Source organism: Pleurodeles waltl, chromosome 6 (genome assembly GCF_031143425.1).
Source record: "Pleurodeles waltl isolate 20211129_DDA chromosome 6, aPleWal1.hap1.20221129, whole genome shotgun sequence".
In the NCBI taxonomy this organism is placed as follows: Eukaryota; Metazoa; Chordata; class Amphibia; order Caudata; family Salamandridae; genus Pleurodeles; species Pleurodeles waltl.
This window is the reverse complement of record NC_090445.1, coordinates 1461922114-1461948280: the sequence shown is the minus strand read 5'-3', so window position 1 is coordinate 1461948280 and position 26167 is coordinate 1461922114. Positions and strand designations below refer to the sequence as shown.

At 44.4% G+C, this 26167-nt stretch overlaps 1 protein-coding gene across 1 annotated transcript in view; it reads right to left on the bottom strand.

Annotated features, from left to right (window-relative positions):
* SLC16A9 (solute carrier family 16 member 9) overlaps positions 1 to 26167 on the bottom strand; it is a 337342-nt gene that overhangs the window by 201392 nt on the left and 109783 nt on the right. The window contains exon 2 of the mRNA XM_069240963.1: positions 3618 to 3850. Within this exon, the coding sequence (XP_069097064.1) occupies positions 3618 to 3810 (193 nt within the window). The 5' untranslated portion in view covers positions 3811 to 3850. The remainder of the gene's footprint in view (positions 1 to 3617; positions 3851 to 26167) is intronic.

Sequence of the window (26167 nt, the reverse complement as noted above, 5' to 3'; positions counted from 1 at the left end):
AGGGGTGAGAGAGGGGGAGGCGAGTGAGGGAGGGGGATGAGGAAGGAGCAGGAGGGCAGGCTCGGGGGAAGAAGACGGAGGAGGTAGAAGAGCCGAAGACAGGAGAGCAGAAGACAGAAGAACAGAAGACCGGAAGAGCAGAAGACAGAAGAACAGAAGAACAGAAGAACAGAAGAACAGAAGACCGGAAGAGCAGAAGAACAGAAGAACAGAAGAACAGAAGAACAGAAGACCGGAAGAGCAGAAGAACAGAAGACAGAAGCACAGAAGATCGGAAGAGCAGAAGAACAGAGAAGAACAGAGAAGAACAGAGAAGAACAGAGAAGAACACAGAAGAACCGAGAAGAAGAACACAGAAGCACCGAGAAGAACAGAGAAGAAGAACACAGAAGACCGGAAGAACACAGAAGAACAGAAGGGAAGAACAGAAGAACAGAAGAGAAGAACAGAAGAACACAGAAGAAGATTGCAGAGGGGGGGCGAGGAGGAAGAGACAGAGAGGAGGAAAAGAAGCAGGAGAGAAGGTGAGTGGCGCGGGGCAGGGCGAGGGGCTGGGAGGAGGGGGGTACTTACAGTTAGGTGGGTCTCAGGAACACAGGAACTCGGGAACTTGGAGGAGCTGCAGCGGCAGGGGGAGCGACCTACCCTTCATCCATCTCTTGCCCTGTCCCATTTTACTCAGTAGGGTCACAAGTAACTGCCAAAGAAGAGCACATGCATAAAGAGGAGATAAAGGAGAAGGTAGCGAAAGAAAAATTGGCTATTAGAGCAGTGGTTTTCAAACTTTGTAATGCCGCCCCCCAGGTGGAAAAATAAATAATTGGTCCCCTCCAAATTTTTTACGATAATACTATTAATTTGCCAATGTTTAAATATGTCTAGAATTCTTTAAACACTGCAGTTAAGTCCTGATACCTTTTTAAAAATGCAATACATTATTTTCTGCTTAAAAGAAAGGACTGTTCTCTGCATAATGCTTCTTTTGGCCAGAGCCTGGTGCCCCCCGGGAGCACTTGAGGCTCCCTTTAGGGGCCTGGCCCGCAGTTTGAAGACTTCTGTATTAGAGTTTAAAAAAATGTGATGTTGAAAATCCTCTGAACAGCACTTCCATTGTCACTGCTGCAACAAAAAGGACAGTAGTGATGGCGGATATATTTGTGATCACAAATATTCAGCAACTAAAGCAAACATTTAAAGAACGGTTTGAATAAGTCTTATTTTAATATTATGCACCTCGCCCCTAAATATCTAAAAAGTCTCTTGTAGCATATTTTTCTTCAGTTCTTCAGTTGCAGTAACAAGCTGGTTTGACACTGAATTCCACGTCAAATGTCATTGCAAGTTAATAAAATCTAGATCCAATTTCAAAAAGATTTGGCTTCCACCATGCAGCTTCAGATCTCAGCTGAACCTGGACTCATTTTGTGATTTTTGCATGTCATGAAGTAGTTGAAGTTCCTCCGAATTAGCAGAAGGCCACTGTGGTGTCACTTTGCCTAATCCTGTAAGAGCAATTAGTTGCCAGAGCCTGGTATCCCATAAATTAGACAAACCCCTCAAATATGGGTTATGGACAATAAGACTGCGGCATCCACGTATAATTACACTGGTAACTTCTTCCTGGCTATGGAAGGGACATCAGTGGCACTGGTGGACAAAGCAGAACCCCGACCATTAATATATAGTAGAAATAACAGGGGAGCAAACACTCACCTCTGGCGTAACCTTCGCCCGATTTGAAATCGCTCTGTCTTCTCACCTGGGGGGCCATATCGAATTGAGGCTGAGAGGTCGTAGTGAAGGGGTCTCAAAAACTGGACCAGGTCCCCATCAACCCCCAGCTCAGTCTGGATCTCCCAGAGCTTTGGCCTCACCACGCTGGAGGCGGAGAACAGATCCATGCAGGCCAGGCATTGGAACACTGCCTAGCAATGGTATACTTGCTTATCAGCAGGTGCAGGTTTAAACAGTGCTCCACTGTGCCTAGCGCCTCACAAAATCTGTATTACACCTCAAAATCGATGCCAGTAGCCCCCGCCCAGTCCAGAAGCTGACCTAGAACCACTCTACCCAGGATATTAACAGCCAAATCCAATAAAGAGATCGGGCCGTAGCAAGCAGGCCTTGGGGGTTTTGAAGACAGGAACAATGACCACGGAATGCCAGGTTTGAGGTAGGCATAAGGCATTAAAAGAATTACAAAGTAATTTTATACACGTCTGTAGGCACCCCATCTGGGCCTGGTGCCTTCGTGGATGGATTTCTCACAATGGCCTCCCTTTCTTCTTCAACAGTAAATTCCACAGATAAGGGGAATTCTGCATCCTCCTCAACCACCCCCAGGTCGGCCGTAAATGCATAAACCAATTTAAAGTGTACAACCCAGGCCCCCTGACTTATTGTGATAGTGAAAGTATTTAATTTTATTCCCATTGATATGATGTTTCCTATTACCATCGAGAAAGCTCTAGAAACTTTTTGCTCACATGCCCTCACCAACTATCCTCAGGATTCATCTTATAATTCCTTCCACCCTGTCCTTAACGCATCCCAGTATACCCATCTACATTGTTGCACCTTTAGCACGTCCCTCCGGTCAGCCTTTAACAGCTCATGCAGAGATCTTTATGCCTGTCTACAGGCTGGGTCAGACCATGTAAACCCATCTGGGCTAGGTCTGCTTGGTTTCATTAACATGTCCCTCACCACCAATCACTGTTCTACGAAGTGGACGGACACTGTATTAGAGGGTCCTGAAGGTTCAAGATAAGTAAGTACCAGTGGGAGGAAGTTATAACAAGTTTTTCCTAGGAGAGTGGACACATCCACTTTTCTCCCGGACAGGTGCCCTTGAGTTGTGCATATTTAAACTCTTGACAGGAAGGCACTTAAGATCCATTCTTTGTATCAATGTAAGTTATTTTTTCTTTCAATTGGTTACAGTACAATGTTTGATATGTGCTTAGTTAAAACACGTTCGCTGCTGGTTATTAAAATTAGCAACCTTTTCGTAAAGCGTTGGAACTTTAAACGTTCCTATTTAGTTGTTCTACAAAGACAAATCAGTAAATATACTAATTTGCAGCTGTAACCCTATTAATCATCGCTAGGCAGTCCCATTCCAGCACTTTATATCGTAGGAAAACTCCCAATCTTTTTTTATCAGTTTCAGACTATGACAGTGTTAACCAGAGTACACCATTTCCAACGGGAGTACAGTATACAAACAGTCACAAAAGAACCAGGGGATCCTTTATTCTAGAACATAGGACCTGAAGCGTCTCCTGATTGCAGATAGTGCCATTATCAAATCAAGAAATCAGTGCAAAAAGTATTAACACCAGAAACCCTCCAAAATGTGGGCAATGCTATTATTCGAAAGAGCAAGGAAAAAAGCACATATTAGCTTAGCCCTGAAGCAGCCTTTGGAGTTTGTAGCACTAAAATACTAAACAGAAGATCAGGAAATGCCATGTAAAGAGTGAATTCCCTATTTTACCAATCAGTTTTAGCAACATATGTAACTATACTCTAAAGAGCTTTCAAAATCCTTAGATGGTCAAATATTTCAACTAAACTTAATATTCAACTTTTATAAATATAGCATTTAAACTTACTCGCTAGAAGGCCAACTCCTGCAGCAAGTGATCCCACCCAAGCGGTCTTTCCTTTCCCTGCTTTAAAAATGTCCAACCATTCGACATACAAGATGCCAACTGCAAGTGGGGATCCATAAGCCAAGAACTGAACGAAGAAGGAGACGGTGACAATAACCCAGCCCCATCCGCCATCCGGGGGTTTTTGCAGCATGATTCTCTCTGTTGGAATGTATCAATGTCTATTGAAGGTGCTGTGCAAAAAAAGAGAAAACAAAGCAAAGCATCAAAATAGGATTCATCACAAAAGGCAGCAGAATGCTCTATAGTCCTAAAACATTTGGACATCCACAATGTTAGCCTGGAAAGCATGTTTTTAGGCTAGACGAACAATATATTTCAAATATCTTATATTCCTTACTTTGTTGATGCACATAAATATTTCCTATATATTTGGTAGTCATATCATCATTCATGTGTATCTTGTTTTCTGAATGTCTGATTTTATTACTAATCCTGCTTGATAAGTCCTGGAGGGCAGTAACTCTAATTCAATGCTGAGGCCATACCGGTGAAATGTTGGCTATAATTGTGTTGTAATTTTCTCCACCTGTTTTTATCCAAAGAAAATGGATGCTTTCATACATTTTTCTCAGATTACTTGATCGTTGTACTGTGAGAAAGAGCTTTAAAATATCCTGTCCTCTTGGTATGCAGAACATTGAGTTCTAATATTGTAGCACAATCACAAAATAAAAAGTGGCGCCAACTTTTTGCTAGTGGTTTGCTTCATTCTCCTCTTGCTTTCTTCCTCTGCCAAACATGTTAGTAGGCTCTCTTTGTGTTTTATGTGGATAAATAAGAGTTATACACTGAATAATAGTTTGCAAAACATAAATACCAGGGATCAGGTTTACATCCTGGAATTTCCATCTCACCAAAGCCAATTTTATATCACCAACGGCAAGCTTATATCCTTAATGTTCTGTAATCAATAACGTCACCTAATCTTATTTCTTTTGGCAACATTATTATTTTTTAGTAGTGCCCATGAACGATATTCACTTTCATAGCAAAAAGGTAATTACATTATAGGGACATTTGGAAGTTGTGCAGACTACTTGTTTAGCATCACTCTCTTGCCATGACTGCTATCAGCATTTATTTGAGGTGTGGATGTTTAGTTGCAGACGTTCCCTGAATATTTGTCATCATTGCATACAGCGAAAGATATACATTATATAGGAAAGCCTCTTAGAAATGTTTTAACTTACAGTGTGATGGTAAGCATGCACATCTGAGTAATATGTATAGTGTAGTTAACAATCTATGGTTGGCTATTCATAGGGCCTACCTGAATGTGGTTACTGCATACCTGGGGACCTCTGCCTCAAAATTGTGGCTCGTGTCAAGTGTTTCAGAGGGTGATCTCGTTAAGGTCAGTAGAGAACAAACCTTTGTTGAGAGGGTGTTGAAGGCCATCAAACGCTATAGTGAAAATGTGTTTATTGGGTAGGTGCAAACTAGTAACAAGAGTGTGACATACGTCAAAAGTAGATAATTTCACAGATATGGAAAGTGTCCTGCATGCTGTAAAAGGCAATGCTCATTCACCAGTTGATTGCTTATAGAATGCTGAGTACAAGAATAACTAATTGAAATACTCCCAGGGCAGAGCCTATAGCAGACTGTCACGATCATTGGATGATGTTATCAGTGATGCCATCAATGATGTAATGTAAGCAAGTTATGGTTAGTTCCCTAAGGTATAACTGGCATATTAGTGTTTTTTTCACATTAGCTCATGTCTCATTCCAACATCTAACTATAACATCATTTTAACTGTTATTTCTCTCATATAGTCATATATAAATTCACTCAAAAAACAAAGGCTAAAGTGACATTATAATTAGGTGAAAAGTCATTTTACAAGTAACAAAAAAAGACTGAAATTCACCAGTTATACTTAACTGTAGTAACCAGCCATGCGCAGTGTTGTCATCAATGATATTATTTCAGAAGTCACCAGTGATGTTATCACTAATGTTATAGAACATCATGGGTGATGTAATATATGAGGTCATAAGCAGTACATGGCAAGGGAGCGAGTAATAATTACTTCAGTTAACTATACCTGGTGAATTTCAGCGTTTTTTTAATTTAAAATGTTACGTTCAAACTGAAATGTTCACTTACCTGTAACATCACTTTAATATTTAATTTTCTCACTAATTTTGCAGGATTTTTATGATAACTGTTGAATTTCAGTGGTTTTATAGTTTAAAATGTTACGCTTTAACTTACATTATCACCTGACTATAACACTACTTTAACCTTTGTTTCTTTCAGTGAATCTCTGAGTATCTTTTTTAAATGTGAAGCAAGATATTTTACCCTACCAAACTATAACAGCACTTTACTAATGTCGATTTCTGCGGCCTAACCATATTGCTTTATATACATCAAGAGGCAATTGAGCTCTCAGTGCATACTATCCTGTTAATCCAAACATACACATGATATTTAAATCTTACTTCAAACATTTTTGCTAAGGAGTAAATTATAATTATGTGCACAGATTTGATCCCAGGTGAGCATGTAAGTGATAGCAGTAAACTCAGTGTTTCCAAGATTAAGATCTTTTTCTCAAGGCGAGCCATTGCTGTCCAAATTGGTGTCTTTTTCTAATAGATAAGTCAACGATGTGACCATGACCAGTCACTTCAAACACATCTTATGTATGCCTGGGAAAATGTAGAGTCAGTAATAAATAGTTAATGCTTTGAAGGCATCCACTAAAGGCCCATCAAACACGAAGCTGTTGTAAGATATTTAGCCCTTGTTTACTTTGCCATCTCCCACTTGCAGAACATATTCAAACTAAGCAAATACTTTGTCAAATATTGTAAATCAATCCAAAATTATCTGCTAATATTACTGGCAAGAATTTGGAAAATAAGCAGATGTTTTGCAAAATAGTCTTATCTGTTGAATGGGTAAGTCTCCACAGAGACTTCAACCAACAGCAAAAAATATGTGTGTAGCTTTAGACTGAGGCCACATTAAAATGGCATTAGGGGGGTTGTAGTTGTTATATATGATAAAATGTGGTATGTCTACAAACACTTGTAGTGCCATTCATTCAGGAACCACTAAAGTGAGACAACACACTCCATTATGTGTCCAATGTCTCATCTGCAACTTCTACACATCAGATGTAGACTGGTAGCACATTCATTCGCCATGCCAACTTCTCACAATGTAGGTAATTTCAAATGAAAGATATTTTCAAATTCTATTACTACCAACTAGGCACAATACTGACACTAAACCCAAGGAATAGATTCTTGCCCTTCTAAAGCACAAGGTAATGCCTCCCATCCAGATTTGTACTGTCCACAATGGCTGCCAGGACAGTCTCATTGTCGGTCTCAGGATTTAGCAACACCAACATCTCTGCTCTGCCTCATCCCATAATTCCAGTCCTTAGTATTATGGTATTATTTTTTTTTACAGCAATCTATATTCATCCTTATTTTTTAATGTGATCACATCTATCCATATTTATTTTTAATTGGATGAAAAATGACATGGAAACTAGTATTTTTCCACTTTAATTAAACTGAAAAAAAATACTCGCACATTACGATGCCTATAGGGTTTTACTGCACTGAATAGATGTACTCAATAAAAATGCATATGTTAAAACTACAGTGTTAGTTTACAAGTGAAAACATCAATAAACTTTTTTTCACATCCCTTTAAAACAAACACTGCAAAAACTAACAGCAATAAATAAGCACAACCATTGGCCCATCAGCCGTTACTCCAATCCACATAAAAGGGATACACTATTACAATAGAATAGGATCTATACAATGTTGAATCTTTAGAATGTCCTTCAAAACCTTTTTCCTCAGCTCTTATTATATTATTTAACCACTACTCAACATTCACCCACTTACAAATCTGGTCACAGGTGCCTGGGCATTTTGCAATCCATGTGCATATTCCTGTTTGCATAGGGAACAAAATTACAAAGGGTGCACCAATATTCACGTCTTATTCCCCATTGTTACATGAAAACTTGACACTGGTGCTATTTATCTAACTCAATAAATTTTGATCCTTCGGGTACTGGAATTTATTGGGTGAGATAACTAGTACACTACCCTCCTCGCTATACTTAATTTGGATTATGCTCCTGTTATCCAGCGGGGTCTGTTACACAGGCCTTTGTGTCTGTGACAGATATGCCTTTGGTGCCTAGGATCAAGCCACTAATTTAAGGCCTGTTGTGGCTGCGTGCTGATGAACCCTCAGACCATACGAGATGGCGAGGTGAAGCTCTAAATCACCAAACATCAGAAGATTCCCTCTTCATGACCGGTTGAAGTACAAGGATCAGTCGCTGTCCTGTTACTGGAGACACAGGAGTCGATCCAGGGTCACTCCTCTTTGCACTCCAAATCTTCAGGTAAGTACAAAAATTCCAAACAGAGCTCAGCCCTTTCCCGTAACTTCAAACTACTGAGAGGGCGTGCGGATGGTCCCATGCCTCTCGATCTCACACCCGAAGTCAGACAAAGTCGAAACCCAGGAGCCCATCTCTCAACCTGTCATGGCAGAACCTAAGTTTCCAGGGCCATCTGCAACACAGAGGCAGCTCAAAGAGTTCTACGAAGCCATGCCTTGAGTCTTCAGGTTCCTTATGACCCCCTCTACTGTGCCTTTGGGCCCTACAGAGCCAGGAGGCACTCCATCTATATCACAACCAGCAGGTTCACCTTCGGTGCCAGTTGGGCCCTCCACACCCATCACCAGGTCTCTTCTGTTGCCCATAGCGACCCTGCATCAATCCGCCGCACACCACTTTCTTTCCAGACAAACTGATTCTGCAGAAGTAAGCTTCCTTCTTGCCTAAAATTGTGATGTTGTTTAACGTCAAACAAATCATCACAATGGCGACATTCAATACCCCACCTCACCCATCTAAGAAGAGGAGAGACTCCATTACTTGGACCCCAAAATAGCCTTGAGCCTTTACATTGATCGTATTAAAGAACTCCTGGTGGAAGGTCAGTCTTTGTGGGGGTTCATTGGGGCAAAAAAGGTAATGTGGTGCAGAAAAAGACCATCTCATGCTGGATCATACACGGCCTCAAGAGCAGCTTTGCATTGCCCAAAAAAGCTGCCTCTGGAAGCAACAAGAGCTTATTCCACCAGGGCTAAAGCTGCTACCGATGTGTTGGCATGCAGAGTTCCTGTTCTGGACATCAATCATATGTTCATGAAGCACTACTGTCTGGACAGCCAGATTAGCCAAGAGAGGCATTTTGTCAGATCAGTACTACTTGACTTTTTATTTTGAGCCAATTCACAGACCCACGTCCTAATATGTAACGCTCTGGTTTCTTTTCAAAAGAAGAGAAATCTGTAGTTGGAGGTCTCTATCACAAAGACAAGTGACTTACCTTTGGTAGCGCTCATTCTAGTGGAGACTCGACCGAACTGCAGATTCCTCACCGAACCTCCCATCCTCCTCATTCTGTCAATTGAGTTCCATCACCTAATACAATCCTAAATCTAGGAATCTGCTCACTGGTAAAGGCCAGTTTGCTGTTGTGGCTCTGGGTCTGAGAGTATGAAAGAAACTGGCACTAGTGCATGACGTGTGCCTATATTGGTCCCACACATCATTTCCTGAGTGAAACCGCCTCAGTGTAGAGCCAAATAGCACACCCACCTGGTGTGCAGAGGTGCTCCTCGAAGGGTCAGGAATCTGTGGTTAGGTAGAGTCTCTGCAGGAAAAAGCTTTACCAAAGTTAAGCAACTTGTTCACAAATACTATTACAATTACGAGAATAACAACAGCCAAATATTTTCTTTTAGGGCGTTGGGGCCACACCCGTAGACATTTTGGTGGCTTCATTCACTTAATCAAAGTCAGTTTAGAATGAGCACACCCTGGTTATGCCTGACCTTCACTCTGAGCGAGTCTAACACGTTTGCAAACTGCACACGTCTAAGCCGATGCTCCAGCATTGATAGGAGTTGCCCATGCACAGAGCTCTTGTAACAGTAGTAAGCGTTGTGATGTCCCTTGTCAATCTCCTCCTCCTTCGTCCTGGAGCTCTGATAAGTAAAAGCATCGAGCATTTCTCTTTCGAGCCTGTGTTAGAGAAATGTGCTTGTCACTGAGTCAGCATGTTACGCTCTTCTGAACAACACCCTTTCCCATCTTTTGCTGAATTGGGTGGGATCGCAAGATTATTTAACCGCACCCCTCTCTCTACTAAACTGGGAAAGCTGGTATTAAGGTCACGTTTACATTTTCTTTAGTGCATGCAACAGCCAAGGAGAAGCTCATTCAGAGTTTCAATCAACACACACAACGCATTACATGGTCAGAAACTCACAAGTAAGTTGTCAGTGGCTACGTGTTAGAGAGAAAAAAATCTAAGGGCCAGTTGTATCAAGCTTTTTTGCAATCGCAAACGGTGCGAATTGCAAAATTCGGCTGTTTGCAAATGCAAAAATGCCTTTCCCAATGTATGAAAGGCATTCGCAGTGCAATTTTAAGCAATCGCTAAAATAGCGATTCCTTAAAATTGCAACTCCATTTAGAGAATCGCAAATTGCGATTCTCTAAATTGGAAATCGCAACTAGAGAATTCCTATTTGCAATTTCCAAAGCACATGTATCAAGCGTTTCCTAAATGCAATTTGGGCATTTAGGAAATGCAATTACCACAAACTGAAGTTTGGTGGTAACCATGTGCAAATTTTAAAAAATGCATTATAAATGCATTTTTTAAATTGACATGTAGCGCACACATGCCCCTAAGGCATGTGTGTGTGCTTCACATGTCCGTAAAAATATGTTTGGGGTGCAGCGGAGGGGGCCTTAGGCCACCAGCACCCTGGGATTAGCATTTCCAAATTTGCAAATTCCTAACTGGAATTCACAATTTGGGAAATGCTAAAACATTCGCAACAGGCCCATAGGTGCGAATGGGGTCGGATTCCCTATTTGCAATTCGGTATTAGCATTTGCAAATTTTAAGAAATTGCTATTACTGAATTGCAAAATTCACACATACCATTTTGCATTTCTTAAATAGTGATTTCTTAAAATTCGCTATTTAAGAAATGCAAATCGTTTTTTTGATACATCTGGCCCTATCTCTGTTCTCATCCATTTCCTTATCAAATTCATATTCTCGCTCTAACTGCAATGTGGTCGTTGTTAATTGGTTAATAGTTATAACTGCTGATGTTTCTTTTCCCCCTGCCGATTATAGCTGTATATCGGGACCTCTACATATTTCCCTGTCACATTAAACATATGTAGTCTGGAAGGGAAATAACACCAGCATTAGCAAAGCCACTAAGTGTAGTTTTTTGTTTTATGGGGAAATTGTATGTGCTTGTGGAAATGTGTGGGTCACTCATTGCCACTTTTGGTATAGCTTGTCAAGCACTCTACCAATGTCAGATGGACAGGTTTGAAAGGGCCAGTATGTAGTCCTTTCAAGAGTGATCATTTTTCAGTGACAGTCCTGTCCAAGTGTGCTATTTGCAGAGGGTTCCTAGGTGGGTGGATAACTATGAGTGGGACTGGGTGTTTGAGATGTGTGAGGTGCAGTGGGAAGCTTAGTTGAGGTGTGGGCCAAAGCCTGGAAATGTTGGTAAGTGTTTGAAGGAACTCCGGCATCCACACTCCTTGCCTCTTAGCCAGGTCTGAAAGATAGGCTGATGCAGTATTTCTAATTTTATTAAGCTAGGGAGGGTGAAAGGCAAAGTGCACCTGCTGTGATTCACACATGTGGCTAAGGGGGCATAAAGAGTCAGCTTTGAAAGGATTAGTCCCACTTACTATGCTAGCTTGAAAAGTACAATATCTTGTATAGACTTATGCCCCACCACTTTTCGCAGTCACCAAGTGCCACTGAATAACAATACTAATACAAATGATAAAAAGAATAACAATGATAATAAGAAAAAAACATATAGTAATAGCATCGATAATTATTGGGGAAAACAATCCCTTATCGAATGAAGTTTTTATTTTTGATTGAATTTTTGTAAAAGCATTTCAGGAAAGCATTTGAGGGCCCATTAAAGTACAGTATCTTTTTGGCAGCATATCACTTTGAGTTTCTTCCGGGTGAGATTATAAACCTCCAATGACTAACTAGAAGCAAAACCAGTAGGCTTAGGAAAAGATATCTATGGAGTAATTGTAATTGTGACTGTGAGGCATCTGAGATACTAATAGTGTTATCCGCTACCTTAATATTATCTGTTATTAAGGAAACTGTTTTATTGAAAAATTAAACATTGCTGTCAGAAGTAATTCAAAATGGTCCACCTAAAGAATCATTTTGGGGGACATGGCCTGAGCCGCATGGAGACGGCTGCTTGATCACAGAGCTTTGGCGCACCAGGCTGTGAGAACTATTATCCTGAACACCTGAGGCCAACCTATAAGTGTGAACGGTGGAGGGGGTAACTCCGAGCACATGAATAAATGACTGGGGTGGTGAAGACCCCATGGATACACAAACCCTCCAGAGAATGGCAGCTTAAGCAGAGTGAAGTGCAGCCTCAGCCTTCTTTCTATGCTAAGATTGACAGGGGCTGGCTTGCCCATCAAGATTAGGAGTGCATTGTAGAGGTGATACTTAGCCATGGGGCCCCGGGAGAGTACTGACAACTTCGGAGAAACCCACGGCGGTGTTGGAGCCGTGAGGGAGACTATGACACAGAGCCAGGTGCAGCCTTTGCCACTTGCCTTGCAACGACCTGCTTGGAGCAACAGAAGTGAGAGAACAGAGGACACCCTGAGGGAGCTGCGCTGAGCTGGGAGTCTCCAGGGCGGATTCCAACCAAAAGGCCGGAGAGATCCTGGAGCATGGGCTCCCGAAACGGTCCTGCGGAACTCCTAAAGAGGGAACATTGTTTCCTGACAAGTCTCGCTAGCTGCTGCTAGTCCTGTTGCATTGCAGAAGATAACTGCAATGATAATCCCTGCACAGAGTCAAAGCATTTGCTCTTCTGCAGTTACGGTGAGCTGTGGAGGAGGCAGCAGCTCCGTGATCTGATCGGACTGCTCTCCTTCAAAGACAACAGGGTTAATAATCTGGGGGGAAGCGATCAGCCCTAACCTAGCACCAAGAGTACCACTAGGTGTGATAGCATATGTAGTCACAGAGGCACCAACAGAAAGATAGCCCAATATGGGGTAAGACACCTGGGGGAAACACTGAGACTCCCACCCTCCTACCATACCACAGTTGGGCTAATGAAACATGCCCCCCAACTCAAATGAAGACTCAGAGAGCGGCTGAACCCCTCCTCCCGAACACATGGTCTGCATAGGAAGTGACGCTGGGGAAAGAGACAACAAAAAAGCTTCAACCAATTCCATATGGACCCAAGGACACCGGACTGCACTAGAAATCTGAAGAGAGAAGGAGAGCACTGTGGAGGTCGACTGTAAAGATATCCACAGCAGTATGAGGGAATGGTTAGGATGATAATGCTCAGGATGCTGCATCAAGGGACCCCTGCCGGGGCATACCATGAAGGGAAGTAAGCAGCTAGCCCTTCTCTGGCAGGCTGGAGAGGGCCCACGGGGTGCCTCCTCGTGGGCCAGATGTGGCAGTGGCAGGTGATGGCCCTGAACAGCCAGGAAGAATACCAGTGTCCTAACAAGTGAGGCTGGCAAGTAAGGACTGCATCATGAGGGGAACTCTTGACAAGTTGAGGTGGGAAGCACAAACACAAATATATAACTATAAAGCTGTGCTATTGGTTCACCTGAAGCCTGCCCAACAACCCTCTCAGAGAGTCAAAACCAAATGGAGAGCAACAGGAACAGTTGGAAAGCGGTAGTAGCGGTCCAAGGGCTAGAGGCACGTACAAGGGTCATACTGGCAGCTATAAAGCAGTCCAAGACTGCCTTAGAATCCAAAATTGACACAGTGGCACAGGAGGTAAACCTGTTTTGGGCCAACTGCAGGAAACTAGTGGACAGAGTATTGGGTGCTGAATCTACCTTGGCACAGGTCATATCCACGGTGGTTGAGAGGGCCACTTTGATACAGGAGAAAGCGATTACTAACCTGACAGAGATAATAAATGACCCAGAGGGGTGATCTTGCAGGAATAATATCTGAGTGGTGGAGATCCCAGAAAAATTGGAAGGGCCCTGCATGTAGCTGTCTCTGTAGGACTGTCTATCATTAGTGATGCTGGGAGGTAAAACCTCAAAATGGTTTACGGTAGAAAAGGCACATATAAGTGTTCAGAAGACCACGCAGGCGGAAACATGAAGGAACTAAAAGATGATGACTGTAAATATGCACTACAATTCCCCAGGAAGGTAGATATAGAGGCGATTTTCCACCTAATACAGTTAAAAAGCCTACACTGAATATATTACACCTGAATATTATTACACAAAATAGACAGAGCCAAAGATGATCTATGCCTCCAGCAGTATGGCCAGAGAGGTACCTTCCTCCACACGTTGTGGGACTGTCCCAAACTCTGACACTTCTGGGAAGATGTAATTCAAACACCAGAAGAAGACACAGGAGTATCAGTTGGGGCAAATGTACCCTTGAGTGTATTGGGAATATGGATTGAGTCTGATGCAACATCCTATAACAAATCACTGATTAGCCTGGGTTACAAAGTGGTGAAGGTAGAAATTGGCAAGAGATGGGGCAGCAGAGCAAGCCCAAGATTAGGAGATTGAATATTGGGAATGAAAATATGTAAAACCAGAGAGAAGTTGGTTTATGAAGGAAGAGGATGTGCCCGTAAATATGAGAAAATATGGGGAAGATGCTGCACAGAAGCATAGAGACACAGAGACTGAGAACTGGTAGGAACGATAGCGGACTGAAGAGGGTCGTGAAGTGCCTAAACGAAAGACAGGAACTGAGAAGGATAGAGGCATAGGATCCAGCTTGTAGGCATTCAAACTGTAGGGGGAACCAGCATCAATCTCTGAGGACTCTAATATATATTTCCAGGTGAGGTTCGTGAAGGGAGGGGGAATCAGGAGACAAGGGTACACTAGTCACTTCATTTGTTTTGTTTGTCTTTTTCTAATAACATTGAGTTGTTTGGAAATCAAATAAAAATATTTAATTAAAAAAAAAAACATTTCAGGAATAACAAGGACTTAAGCGTGTGAACGAGACTGCAAAAGATTATATTGAAACGACACTTTGCTGTACCGAGAGTTTGCTTTGGCCTGGATGATTGCTCTGTGGTTTTAACATATACAGCCTTCCAAAATTCCTATTCACCTTGTTTCACCAGGAGTGAGTAAGCTACTAGCTTCCAATTTCATGATGCAAATGGTCCGGTTGCATTAAAGTGACCATCCAGTGTAAAGAAAAACATGGCTCTTGGCCGAGTCCTGCATCCCTAACAATCAGCGAATGTTCACTTATTTAATTCGTATCAGCTGGAGTTTTGAGATCTCCTGTGTCATTTACCAGATGCCCTGTTTAAAGAGTTTACGGTCTGCACCAGCTGGTTCCAGACCGAATCATTGCTGATGTTCACATTCCTCCTTATTATGATCATTAAAGGTAATTAAGATTCCGATTCTCAAGCTGCACTATACTTTCTGTGCTATAAAGTCTCACTCTGTCACCATGTAAACAAACGCTGGTTCCTCACAGGCATTTCGGTACAGCTCATTACCTCCCGTCCCTCCCTCGCCTTCCTTAAACCAATGAGGCTCCCTGCCTCCCCTTACACCCCTTCCTTCCCCTTAAACCCCCCCACAACCCCCACCACCTCCTGTTCTTTTTTGTCTAGCCCCGCTAGACTTACCTTCTTCTTCCTCCACGGTGGGGCCTGGGGGACATCGGATTCACTCTCCTCGATGTGCGGAGCTCCTCGTGGAGAGTTCCCAGCGGTCGCGTATTGTGGAGGCAGGCGTTGCTGCCTTGGAGACGCGTCCTGGGTGTCGGCTGACGAGGTCGGTCGGATCTTTGCGGCTGGGGCTGAACTTCTGGATCTTCGGCTCGCAAGGACGAGCTGATGTGCCGGTTGTGATTTTTCAGCAGTATTATTAGTAGGATGGGCGTTCTGCCCGCGTTTTAGTAATTTTGGGCTAATTATTGCCGCATTTTCATTTGCTGCTTATTTTTTTAGGGGGGGCGGGCTTTCTCCATTATTTAATGGGGACTGGGATCTCTGACCTGCATTTCTTGTTGGCATTATGTCCAAAGTTCCGGCAAAGCGTTGACGGATTGTTTCCTCTTCTTCTTCTTCAGGAGAGGATATGGAGGTTCCCCTCTCCACTCCCGGGGATTGCCAGGGAACGGTGGGGGCTCCTACACCTCTCATGTCCAGAAAGGAGGTTCAAGACATGATTGAAGTGGCTGTGTCTCATGCTCTTCAAGCATGTGTGGCTAGGCCTGGACGTTCTTCGACTGTCCATCCTCCTGGGGCTGCGGAAGGGTCCTCTTCTGGTGATGATGATGACGCACCTTCTACTTCTTCCGGGGGGGGGGAATATGTCTCCAGGGAAGAGATGTGGGAGGTTATGTCTCATGTTCGGGACAATTTAGGTTTTCCTGTTTTTCAACCTACGGGACCGGATACGCACTTGTTCCCTCAGTATCAGACGCCTTCGAGGTTTGCCATGCCTTTTCAGGGCCCTTTTAAGGATATAGTACTCCGGGAGTGGAAGGATGTGGACAAGTCTCAGGTTCCGCGGTTCCTTCAGAAGCTATACTTGCTGGAAGGGGAAGATGTGTTGCCACCCTCAGTTAAACTGGATTCCATTTTGGCAACTCTGATTGGCAAGACGGCGGTCAGTCCGGAAGATTGTGTTCCTACTGATGCCACTGACCGTAAGGTTGATTCTGGTCTTAAAAGGACATTTGCGGCAGAGAATTTGGCCCTCAGAGCAGGTATTTTTTCTGCTTATTCGGCACAATCTTTGGTGCAGGATTTTGACAAGCTGGCGGTGGCTGTTCAGGAAGGTTCGGAGTGCTCAGAACTTCTGGCTGTTATGGAGTAACAGGCCAGGTTGCTGGCGGACATTTTCTGATGTTGTCCGTACTTCGGCTCTGGCGTCGGGAGCTTTGATTGGGGCTCCTAGGTCCCTCTGGTTGAGGATGTGGAAGACGGATCCTGTGGAGAAATTTGCTCTCCTGAGAATTGAAGGGCACAATTTATTTGGGGATCAGTTGCCTTCCATGCTTTCGAAGGCCTTTAAGGAGAGGAAACACGCCTTGCCATACAAAGGTGGTTCTTCTTCTGGCAAGGGTTGGCGAAAGCATTCACGTTTCTTTTTCTTCCAGGAAACGTCGTTTTCAGCCCTGTTTTCTCCTAAAAAGTCACCTCCTTCGGGACGGGGAGGATTCAAGCAGGGGTCCTGACAATCATTGTGGGCCTGGCATAGGGCCGGTTGGGGGACGGCTGAGGCACTTCCTTTCCATTTGGCAGGAAAGTGTCAGCGATCGCTGGGTGATGGACATTGTAGACAATGGCTACGCCATAGATTTTGAAGTTGTGCCGCCAGATTCCGGGGTGCGTCCCACTCCGCTGCCTGCGGACAGGGCCCAGAGGCAGGCGTTGTTGGAGGGGGTCCGGGACTTGCTTCTCAAGGGGGCCATCTCCCAGGTTCCTGTGGGGGAGAGAGGTCTCGGCACTTATTCTGTTTTGTTTCTAGTTCCAAAGGTGTCAGGGGGTTTTCGTCCTGTCCTCAATCTAAAGGGGGTGAATTCCTGGATCAGGACAGTGCATTTCCGTATGCTTTCCATTCAGGAATTTTTCCTCTGGTCAGTCCAGGGGATTTACTGGCATCTCTGGATCTGCAGGATGCTTACCTGCATGTTCCAGTGGCTCTGTCTTCTCAGAGGTTCCTACACTTTGTGGTGGGCCAGGACCATTTTCAGTTTTGAGTTCTGCCATTTGGCCTCAAGTCCTCTCCCTGAATTTTCAACAAGGTGCTGGCCCCTCCTGTGGCTCTTCTACATTCCGAAGGGGTGTTTATACATCTTTATCTGGACGATATTCTAATCCAAGCGCCCTCTCAGGTGATGTTACAGAGGTATGTGGCCCGGGTTCTGTTGGTCCTGCAAAACTAAGTTTTTTTGGTCAACTGGGGGAAGTCAGATTTGGTTCCTTCCCAGGATGTAGTTTTTCTCGGGCCCGGTTTCTGACTCTTCCAGGCTTGGTGACTGTGTCGGAGAAGTGGTTAGTAGGCTTCCAGTCTCTGGTGGGGTTGATCTTGTCGCAGCCTGCTCCCAGAGCCCTTCAGCGGTTGTGTCTGCAGGGTCATTTGGCGTCGTTGATTTTTCTAGTGCCATGGGCACGGTTCCATCTTCTTTGCCTGGTGAACTGGTTCCTTGTTCATTGGTCTCCAGGGTCGAGTTCTCTTCGGGCACGGATTCCGGTATCGGGGTTTGTACGCAGGGAGTTGGGTTGGTGGCTGGTGCCAGCTCATCTTCGTGTAGGGGTGTCTTTATCTCCTCCTCTCCCGTTGGTGGTGATGACTGATGCCAGCCTCTCGGGTTGGGGAGCCTGGATGGGGTCGGCTCAGGTTCAGGGGTTTTGGTCGCCTCTGGAAGCCAGATGTTAATCAAATTGGTGGGAGTTGAAGGCGGTGCTTCTAGCTTTGCTTCATTTTCAGGACTCCCTGAAAGGTTTAGCGGTTCTTATTTGTACGGACAGCTTGGTGACCAAAGCTTACCTGAACAGGCAAGGGGGGACCAAGTCGTGGGCGCTGTTCCGCATTGCGAGGAGGATTTTTGTTTGGGCACAGAAATGGGTTCTTTCCCTGCGTGCCACCTACATTCAGGGGGTGGTCAATGTTCGGGCAGATCTTCTGAGCAGGGTAATTCCTTCATCTCAGCTTTTCTCCATCCGATGGTCTCTGTTTCGTCGCCTTGTTCGCCTGTGGGGTCTTCCGGTGGTGGATGTGTTTGCATCTCCAGAGAATGCGAAACTCAGTCGCTTTTGCTCACGGTTTCGTTGTTCTCAGGCTTGGGCAGTGGACGGGATGTCGTGTCCTTGGCCTCAGGGTCTTTTGGACGCATTCCAGCCCTTCCAGTTGCTCCATGCGTTTCTGGTGAGGGTACGTCTTCTAAAGGCCAGGGTTCTCTTGTTCGCGCCCCACTGCAGAGGGCAAATTGGTTTCCGTTGCTTCGGTTGATGGCTTCGGTTCACGTGTGGACTCTTCCTCTCTGTCCGTCGCCTCTGGAGTTTCCTTGCCTCCTTGATGGGGTCGTTGAGGCGGTTGCACTTGACGGCCTGGAAGTTGAACAAAGGGGTTTGACGGGTTTGGGGGTGCCAATAGCTTTGAGTTCTACTTTACTGGCTTCCCGGCGGCGTTCCACTATGTTGTCTTATGGTCGGTAGTGGAAAGTTTTTTCTTCTTGGTGTTTCTGACGTGGGTTAGATCCTACGTCTGCTACTCTATTTGAGGTGATGCAGTTTTTACAGGATGGAGCCCAGTTGGGTTTGTCTGTGGCTTCCCTGAGGGTGCAGTGGGCAGCGATTCAGGCTTTTAGGGGTCCATGGTGTAATCTGTCTGATGAGGGTCATTTGATGCCTCGGTTTTTCCAAGGTCTTCTTAACTTGTTTCCTCATCCGGTGCAGTCCTTTCCTTCCTGGGATCTTTCGTTGGTGTTGGATGCTTTGTCTATGTCTCCCTTTGAACCTCTGGGTTCCTGTGACTTGCGTAATCTTTCTTTGAAGACTTTTTTTCTGGTGGTAATTACTTTGGCCCGCCGTTTTGGGGGAATTGGGGGCCTTGGCCTGCTCCTTTCCTTTTTGTAAAGTTTTTCCGGATCGGGTGGTGTTTATCCCGGTTCCTTCGTTTGTCCCCAAAGTGAATTCGTCTTTCCATGCTCGCCAGGAGGTTATCCTTCCTTCTTTTTGTCCAGAACCTTCCTCGGATGAGGAGTTTCGGTTGCATTCCTTAGATGTGCGACAGGCCTTGTTGGAGTATCTACGGGTGGTTGCTCCTTTCCGGAAAGGTGATTCTCTGTTTGTGAATTTCGGTCCGGCTCGGAAAGGGGATAAGCCGTCCATGGATTCCTTGAGTCGGTGGGTTCGCTCTCTGATATTGATGGCTTATTCTTTGAAGGGGGTGGTTCCGCCCCAAGGAATTCAGAGCCATTCTACCAGGGGTATGGCTGTTACGGTGCTGGAGCTTCAGGGCGCTTCTGTGGTGGAAATTTGCAGGGCCGCTACTTGGGCCTCACCTTCGACCTTTGTTCATCATTACAGACTGGCGGACTTGGGCAGTTTGGAGCCGGTATTGGGTCACAGTGTCTTGTCCTCTATGATGTAATAGGGGGGGGGTTATTCGGTGGCCTTTGTTGGTTGTGATTAAACTTGTTGCAACTCAGTGTCCGTCTCCTGTTTTTTTTCTTGCTATGTCTCATTGGTTTAAGGAAGGTGAGGGAGGGACAGGAGGTAATGCGTCCATTACTTACGTTAATGGCATTACTCCTAGTCCTACTCCCTCGCCTTCCTTTCCGTTCCCTCCCGCCCTCCCGGTACAGACTGCCTGTGTTGCTGCTTGGGCTTGTTATTGTACAGGAGGTGGTGGGGGGGGTTTAAGGGTAAAGGAGGGGTCTAGGGGGAGGCAGGGAGCCTCATTGGTTTAAGGAAGGCGAGGGAGTAGGACTAGGAGTAAGGCATTAACGTAAGTAATGGACGCATGTTCACTTTGTGCAGGATTGTACGAAGAGCATTTACCCCTGCCTGGGCTGCATGAGATATTTCACCCTCCTCCTGCGTCCAAAATATGCACTTTTGTCCCTGTATTTCTAGTTCTTGCCTGATGCATGAACCACATTGTATTTGGGAGGACCAGGGCTCAAGGGATTGATTGCCTGTTACATTTTACCGTTGGAGTATAGAACCATTTATGTAGGTTACAAACGGATCTGCTTCCCTTTTAGCTTCCTGGATGAGGTGTTAAAGACACTGCACAGTTTGTAAGAACAAAACAAGCGCAGGGCCCCAAAATTGTTCTAGGGTGTCTGGTGCGGAATGCTGGGGTTTCCGAATACCAAAGCTACCTAGCCTTGATTTCACCACCCTACATTTCTTACCTCTTTATCTCACTCCTGCAGATTCTTTTTCAGCCCTTTCTTTATTTTTCCTGTCTTTCGCTTCCCACTTCTCCTTCATTTTGTGCTTTTCTCTATTTGCGCTGGGTAAATGTCTGATGATAAATAAATGATTTGCTGTAGCCCATGCCCCCCTACTGCAACCACCAGCACTAATAAAACACTGCTTAAAGATGGTGCAGTTAAAGTGCTGCAGCTCATTTTCTCAGTGCCTTTTGTGGAAAGGTGTCCCGGGCACTGGGATCGTGAACATACATTTGTGTGATTCGACCCTGTGAATAGAACTACATTGGCATCATTCAAGTAGTAATTTGGAGAATGGCCTCCCATGAGGAGCACATGTGCACAGTAGACATCATGCTAGACCAAACTCTGTACATAGAAAACCTTCTCTCACAAGGCAAAAATAAAGAAGTTAAAGGCCTTGCCTGGTGGAGGGCGATAACCAAGGCTACAGCACTGCAGGTAAAAAAAAAAAAAAAAAAGAAAGGAATAACTCATATTTTGCGCCTCCTTAGATAATGGATTCAGCCTTTTTCCACTGCTATAAGCAGAGAGAATGAAGGGAATTACTTGAAGCTGCTAGGAGGAGGCAGAAAAATAAGGTGCAGATCTGTAATGTATAGCTGCACTTCGTTAAAGGGGTCATCCAGGAAAAAGAACAAATCTTATCCTTTTCCCCAATAATAAGGGTTGCAGAACGTCCCTTTGTTTGATGATTTGGTTGTAAACCTAATAATAAATCATGTACTAAAATGTCTCTATAAAGAATAGCATGAGGGTTAGAGGAAGAAAGGTGCATGAGCTACTCACGGGGTGGAGAGCTCCATTGGAAACATCAAACCAATAGGGGTAGTGCTGGAGGACCCACGATTCAACAGATATTTAATGACCTTATTCACTGCAAGTGCTAACCTAGATTGGTGGTACAGGCGTTCTGTTTTTTTATGTTATGGAGCTGTGATGTTGTGGAAAAACGACCTTCCTTCTAATAGGTGCAGGCCTGATTACTCCTGACATGTAAACTGGTGTCTTGCTTCTCGGTGGTAGCTGTATCACCAGGGGATTGTAGCTTCAGTTTTAACCATGGCAGATGTGACTCAGTGGCAGTAGGTACAGCTCAGAAGGTACTTAGCACTGGGGGCCTCATTTACAAGGCACTAGCGGCACACTGCACTACCAGAGTGTCATTTTATTTAATGCTTCGGTGGCGCAGTGTGGCAGCCCATATTTACAAGGCCATGCAAAGCCACCTTGCGTGGCTTTCATGGCCTTATAAATATGGACCCCTTTCACACATAACTGCATGAAACACCCATGGGCCCGAAGGAATCTGACGCATTCCCAGATTTACAAGTTTGGGAATACGTCAGATTCCTACACCACCTCAGGGGTGGCATAAAAGTGACGCAAAGGGGAGGAATATCTTTACTTCTCCCCATTTTTAGGTCGAGCCTAGCTGCGCACGTACGCTGCTCACTTGACATGCTGTAATCTACTCTGTGGGCTTTAATCACACCCATCTCACGCTCATCACTTTCATTCGTTCCTTGGCCTGCTTTTCAAAAATGTCCTTGATTTTGTAGGTAAATACTTTGTTTGTCCTGCTTTGAGGCTGTTTTGTTACTACCTTGGAGACTAACCCTGTTACACGGATTAGTGTACAATCAGCAATATACTGCAGTGTGGTGAACTACTTTTTTCTTTTGCCTCTCCGGTTCGAGCTCCCTGGCCATATGTTGTTTCTTCCTCTTCCTTGTTTTTGGCCATGCTGCTGTTTCTACGTGGAGTCTGCACCCAAAGGCTTTGCGCTGAATGTGGGTTCTTTTTTGTTTATTTAAGTTTGATACAGCACAAACTCGATCAGAGGAGTGCTTTACATGAGTACTCCTTATGTACAAGTTTAGCAACTTAAAAATATACAAACTGGCACATGTTAAACAGAAAAAACACAAATCCTCATCGCTGCTCTCTCAGCACAGCGGGAGAACGATACTACAAAATTCAGCGCAATCGGAAAACTTGCCTCATAATGCTTTGCGGGGCATTCCTTTTACAAAACATTTTTGCTCATAGCTCACTATGTGGTGGTCCTAGGACAATGGGACCACCATCAAAACATTCATCACGACATGCTCTTTCAGTCGAGGTCATCTCTGAGTCCCCACAATATGTTAGGGTAAAGCCCAAAATAATACCCTCTCCCAGCATTGAATGTCTTTTTAAGCTGTTTCATGGCTGGAACTTTTGTTTTACAGCTGGGAGTAGTTTGTGTTTGAAGGGCCTTGTTTGTAATAATATTCTAGTAGGCCTGCACTATGCCGTCTAGGGGCTGAATGTATGGTTATACTGCATTGCTTTCTGCTATTCTCTTTTCGTGTGTTTATGCCCGCTAGGGGCTGATTATATGGTTACATGACCATGTTTCTTCCAAATGCAATTTTTAATGTGGTGCCCTCTAGGGGCCTTTCTAAGCATTATAGCCTAATGCCCAGTGTATGAAGGAATGCATAAATACAAAGTTTATTTCAGATAAAAGGTGTTGATTGGGTTTCCATGATGATTGTATGTGTTTTATTGATCTCTCCTTATTGCAATTATGACCATGATTCATTACAACGTAACATCCTTATTACACTATGACTGTTTGAATACTCTTGATATTCTAGGGGGTCACCAGTGATTGCACAATGTCAGCTATGTTATGTTTCATCTGCCATTGTAAAATACTGCATGGCTAATTACTTATAAAGGTGAGACATATTGGCTATACAAATGTTTGTTTTCTCTTTCTATGTGTGCAACATTCTGCACCCCTTGTTGCTGTATTTGTGCAGGAAGGTTTCCTGAATAAAAACAGTCATCCCACAATACAGGCACCCTAGCACCCTGGTATCTCGTAGCTACAGTGTATGTCTGCCATTTCTCGGTGGCACAGGGCAGCATAGCAAAGCATTTGCTGCAAGGCCCTGCGCCATGGGCCTTGTAAATGAGGTCCTGGGTTTGCCATTATCAGCGATTCACAGAATATGAGGAGCGATGATAATAATTGAAAAAAAAAATTGGGATTTGTAAAATAGCACGTGCCTTTGTGAGGCCTCCACTCATGCCTTTGTGGTCTTGACAGCATCCTTGGTCTGTTCATGCACACAGGAAAGCTGATCTTTGTTTAACATTTGGCTGAAGAGAAGATTATGTTGTATGATTTAGGGTTCTGAGAAGAGGTTTTTTTGTGTTGTGAAATTGCTATCTGTGCATTGTTAGTTAAAACAATCAACTTGGTTAATACGCCATTGGCTCTACAGGCAATTCCAATAATTTGGAATTTAATTTGGTAGCGTGTCCCCACCTCCAATAGGTTTGTAGGGGAGGTTTTACCTCAAGTTCAAATAATGGGGTATGTTATTTGACATGGCCTCATATTATTATTTTGGGAAGTAAATTGCATTAATATAATTTTTACTTTCAACCCTCTTTCCTCTTCTACTCTGACCATTTCAAATAGTTTTTAGTTTCAAACTGTGAATGAGAATATACATGGGCGAGGATAAGACGGGATAGTTAAAAGTTACACCAACCTAATGAACTGAGTGGGTAGAACGCAGAGCTCCCAACAGTTAGAAATATCTCACAAGATCATGCACTAGCGCTGCTTATCAAGTTAAAGAGACTTTACAGGCTTAGGGCCTCATTTACAAGGAAATGTCAGAGTGCGAAGCTGCACCAAATTTGGCAGCGCCACGCTTCAACATTTAAAAAAAGCAGGGATATGCCATATTTACAACAATACAGTGCACCCATGTGTGTTCCCTAGCACTGGCAGTAAAATTAGCTGCCTAGTGCCAACACAGGCACCCTTGCACCACAGTGCACAGCTGCCTGCATTGCAGGGAATGATTGATTATATGCAGTAAGGTGAGCCTTCCTGCACACAAACAATCAATAATGGTGATTTGTTACTTCTATGTGTGCTTCAGAATGCAAATTGTCATTATTTAATGATTGTTTATGTGCAGGAAGGGAAACCATCCTGCACATTAACAATCATTAATGACATTTTGCTCTTTCTACATATGCTGCAGGATGTAGCACACATAGAAAAAGCATAAACAAGGAGAAATAAAAGTATTTCTCCTTGTTGCTGCACTCTAACTCCACCCCCGGTGGTGGCATTAGTTTTTGGCGCTGCCTCAGGTTTTGTGATTTATCCTAAATTTGGTGCAGTGTTAAAAGTAGGCCTGGGTCCAACTTTTCAGAATTCCACAGAAATTCCGTGGAAGCGGAGTTCCGTGACCCACAGAGTCCTGAATGTGCCTGAACTCGGGAGCGATAAGCAGGGTCGGGCCTGGTCAGCCAGGCCTAACCCTGCTTAGCGCTTCCGAGATCGGGCGCATTCAGAAGAGGGCCGTAAGCAGTGAAAGCTGCAGTTTCAGGCCTTGTTTGTACACCAGTGTGCACAAACAACAACAACAAAAGAAACAGATGAGCAGTTAGCTGAGTCTTCCAGGGGGTCCTTCTCTTCAGAGTTTTTGGATTACTCTGTGCTTCAAGCAGAGCACGGAGTTCCAAAAACTCTGCTAGCTCCGCCAGCGGAACCGCTCGCACACGTGTAGTCAAAATCACTGGATGTTGTGTGCATGTGCCCACAGTAAAACCCATTGCACGCCCCTCTGCCGCAGAAAACTGCATGGGGGGCCCATATTTACAAGGCGGCGTCAAGCCACTCAAAATGGAAAAGGGCACAGCACCACCGGAGTATAGCTGAAAGGGACTCTCCAGTGGCATTAGGGGCTTGTGAATGAGCCCCTAAGAATGCATATAGATTCACAAAGTTAAACCAATATTCATGCAGCAATAATGATGGTATTAATACCATTAACACTTTAGTAATGTAGTTTGTGAAATGCCTCTAGATGACAAAGAGGCAAATACCATGAGCACCAGTGAAATAACATTAGTAACCACCCAAATAGAAGCATTTCTTACACTGTAAAAAAAGAATATTTGTGTCACCAACACAAATTAACATGTTCTGAAAATGCACACATTTGATCCCAAACACCAGCTTGTAACTCATCCCTCAAACACGTTTCTATCTCTGCAATACCAGCGCTTCATTTTGTTCACACAAGAGCTTGAACCATGAATATTTTGATCACATGGGCGGTCATTCTGACCGCGGCGGGCGGCGGTCGCCGCCCGCCATGCGGTCACCGCCGAATGACCGCACCGCGGTCAAAAGACCGCAGCGGCCATTCCAACTTTCCCGCTGGGCCGGCGGGCGCCCTCCAAAAGAACGCCCGCCGGCCCAGCGGGAAAGCCCCTGCAACCATGAAGCCGGCTCAGAATGGAGCCGGCGGAGTTGCAGGGGTGCGACGGGTGCAGTGGCACCCGTCGCGATTTTCACTGTCTGCTAAGCAGACAGTGAAAATCTTTGTGGGG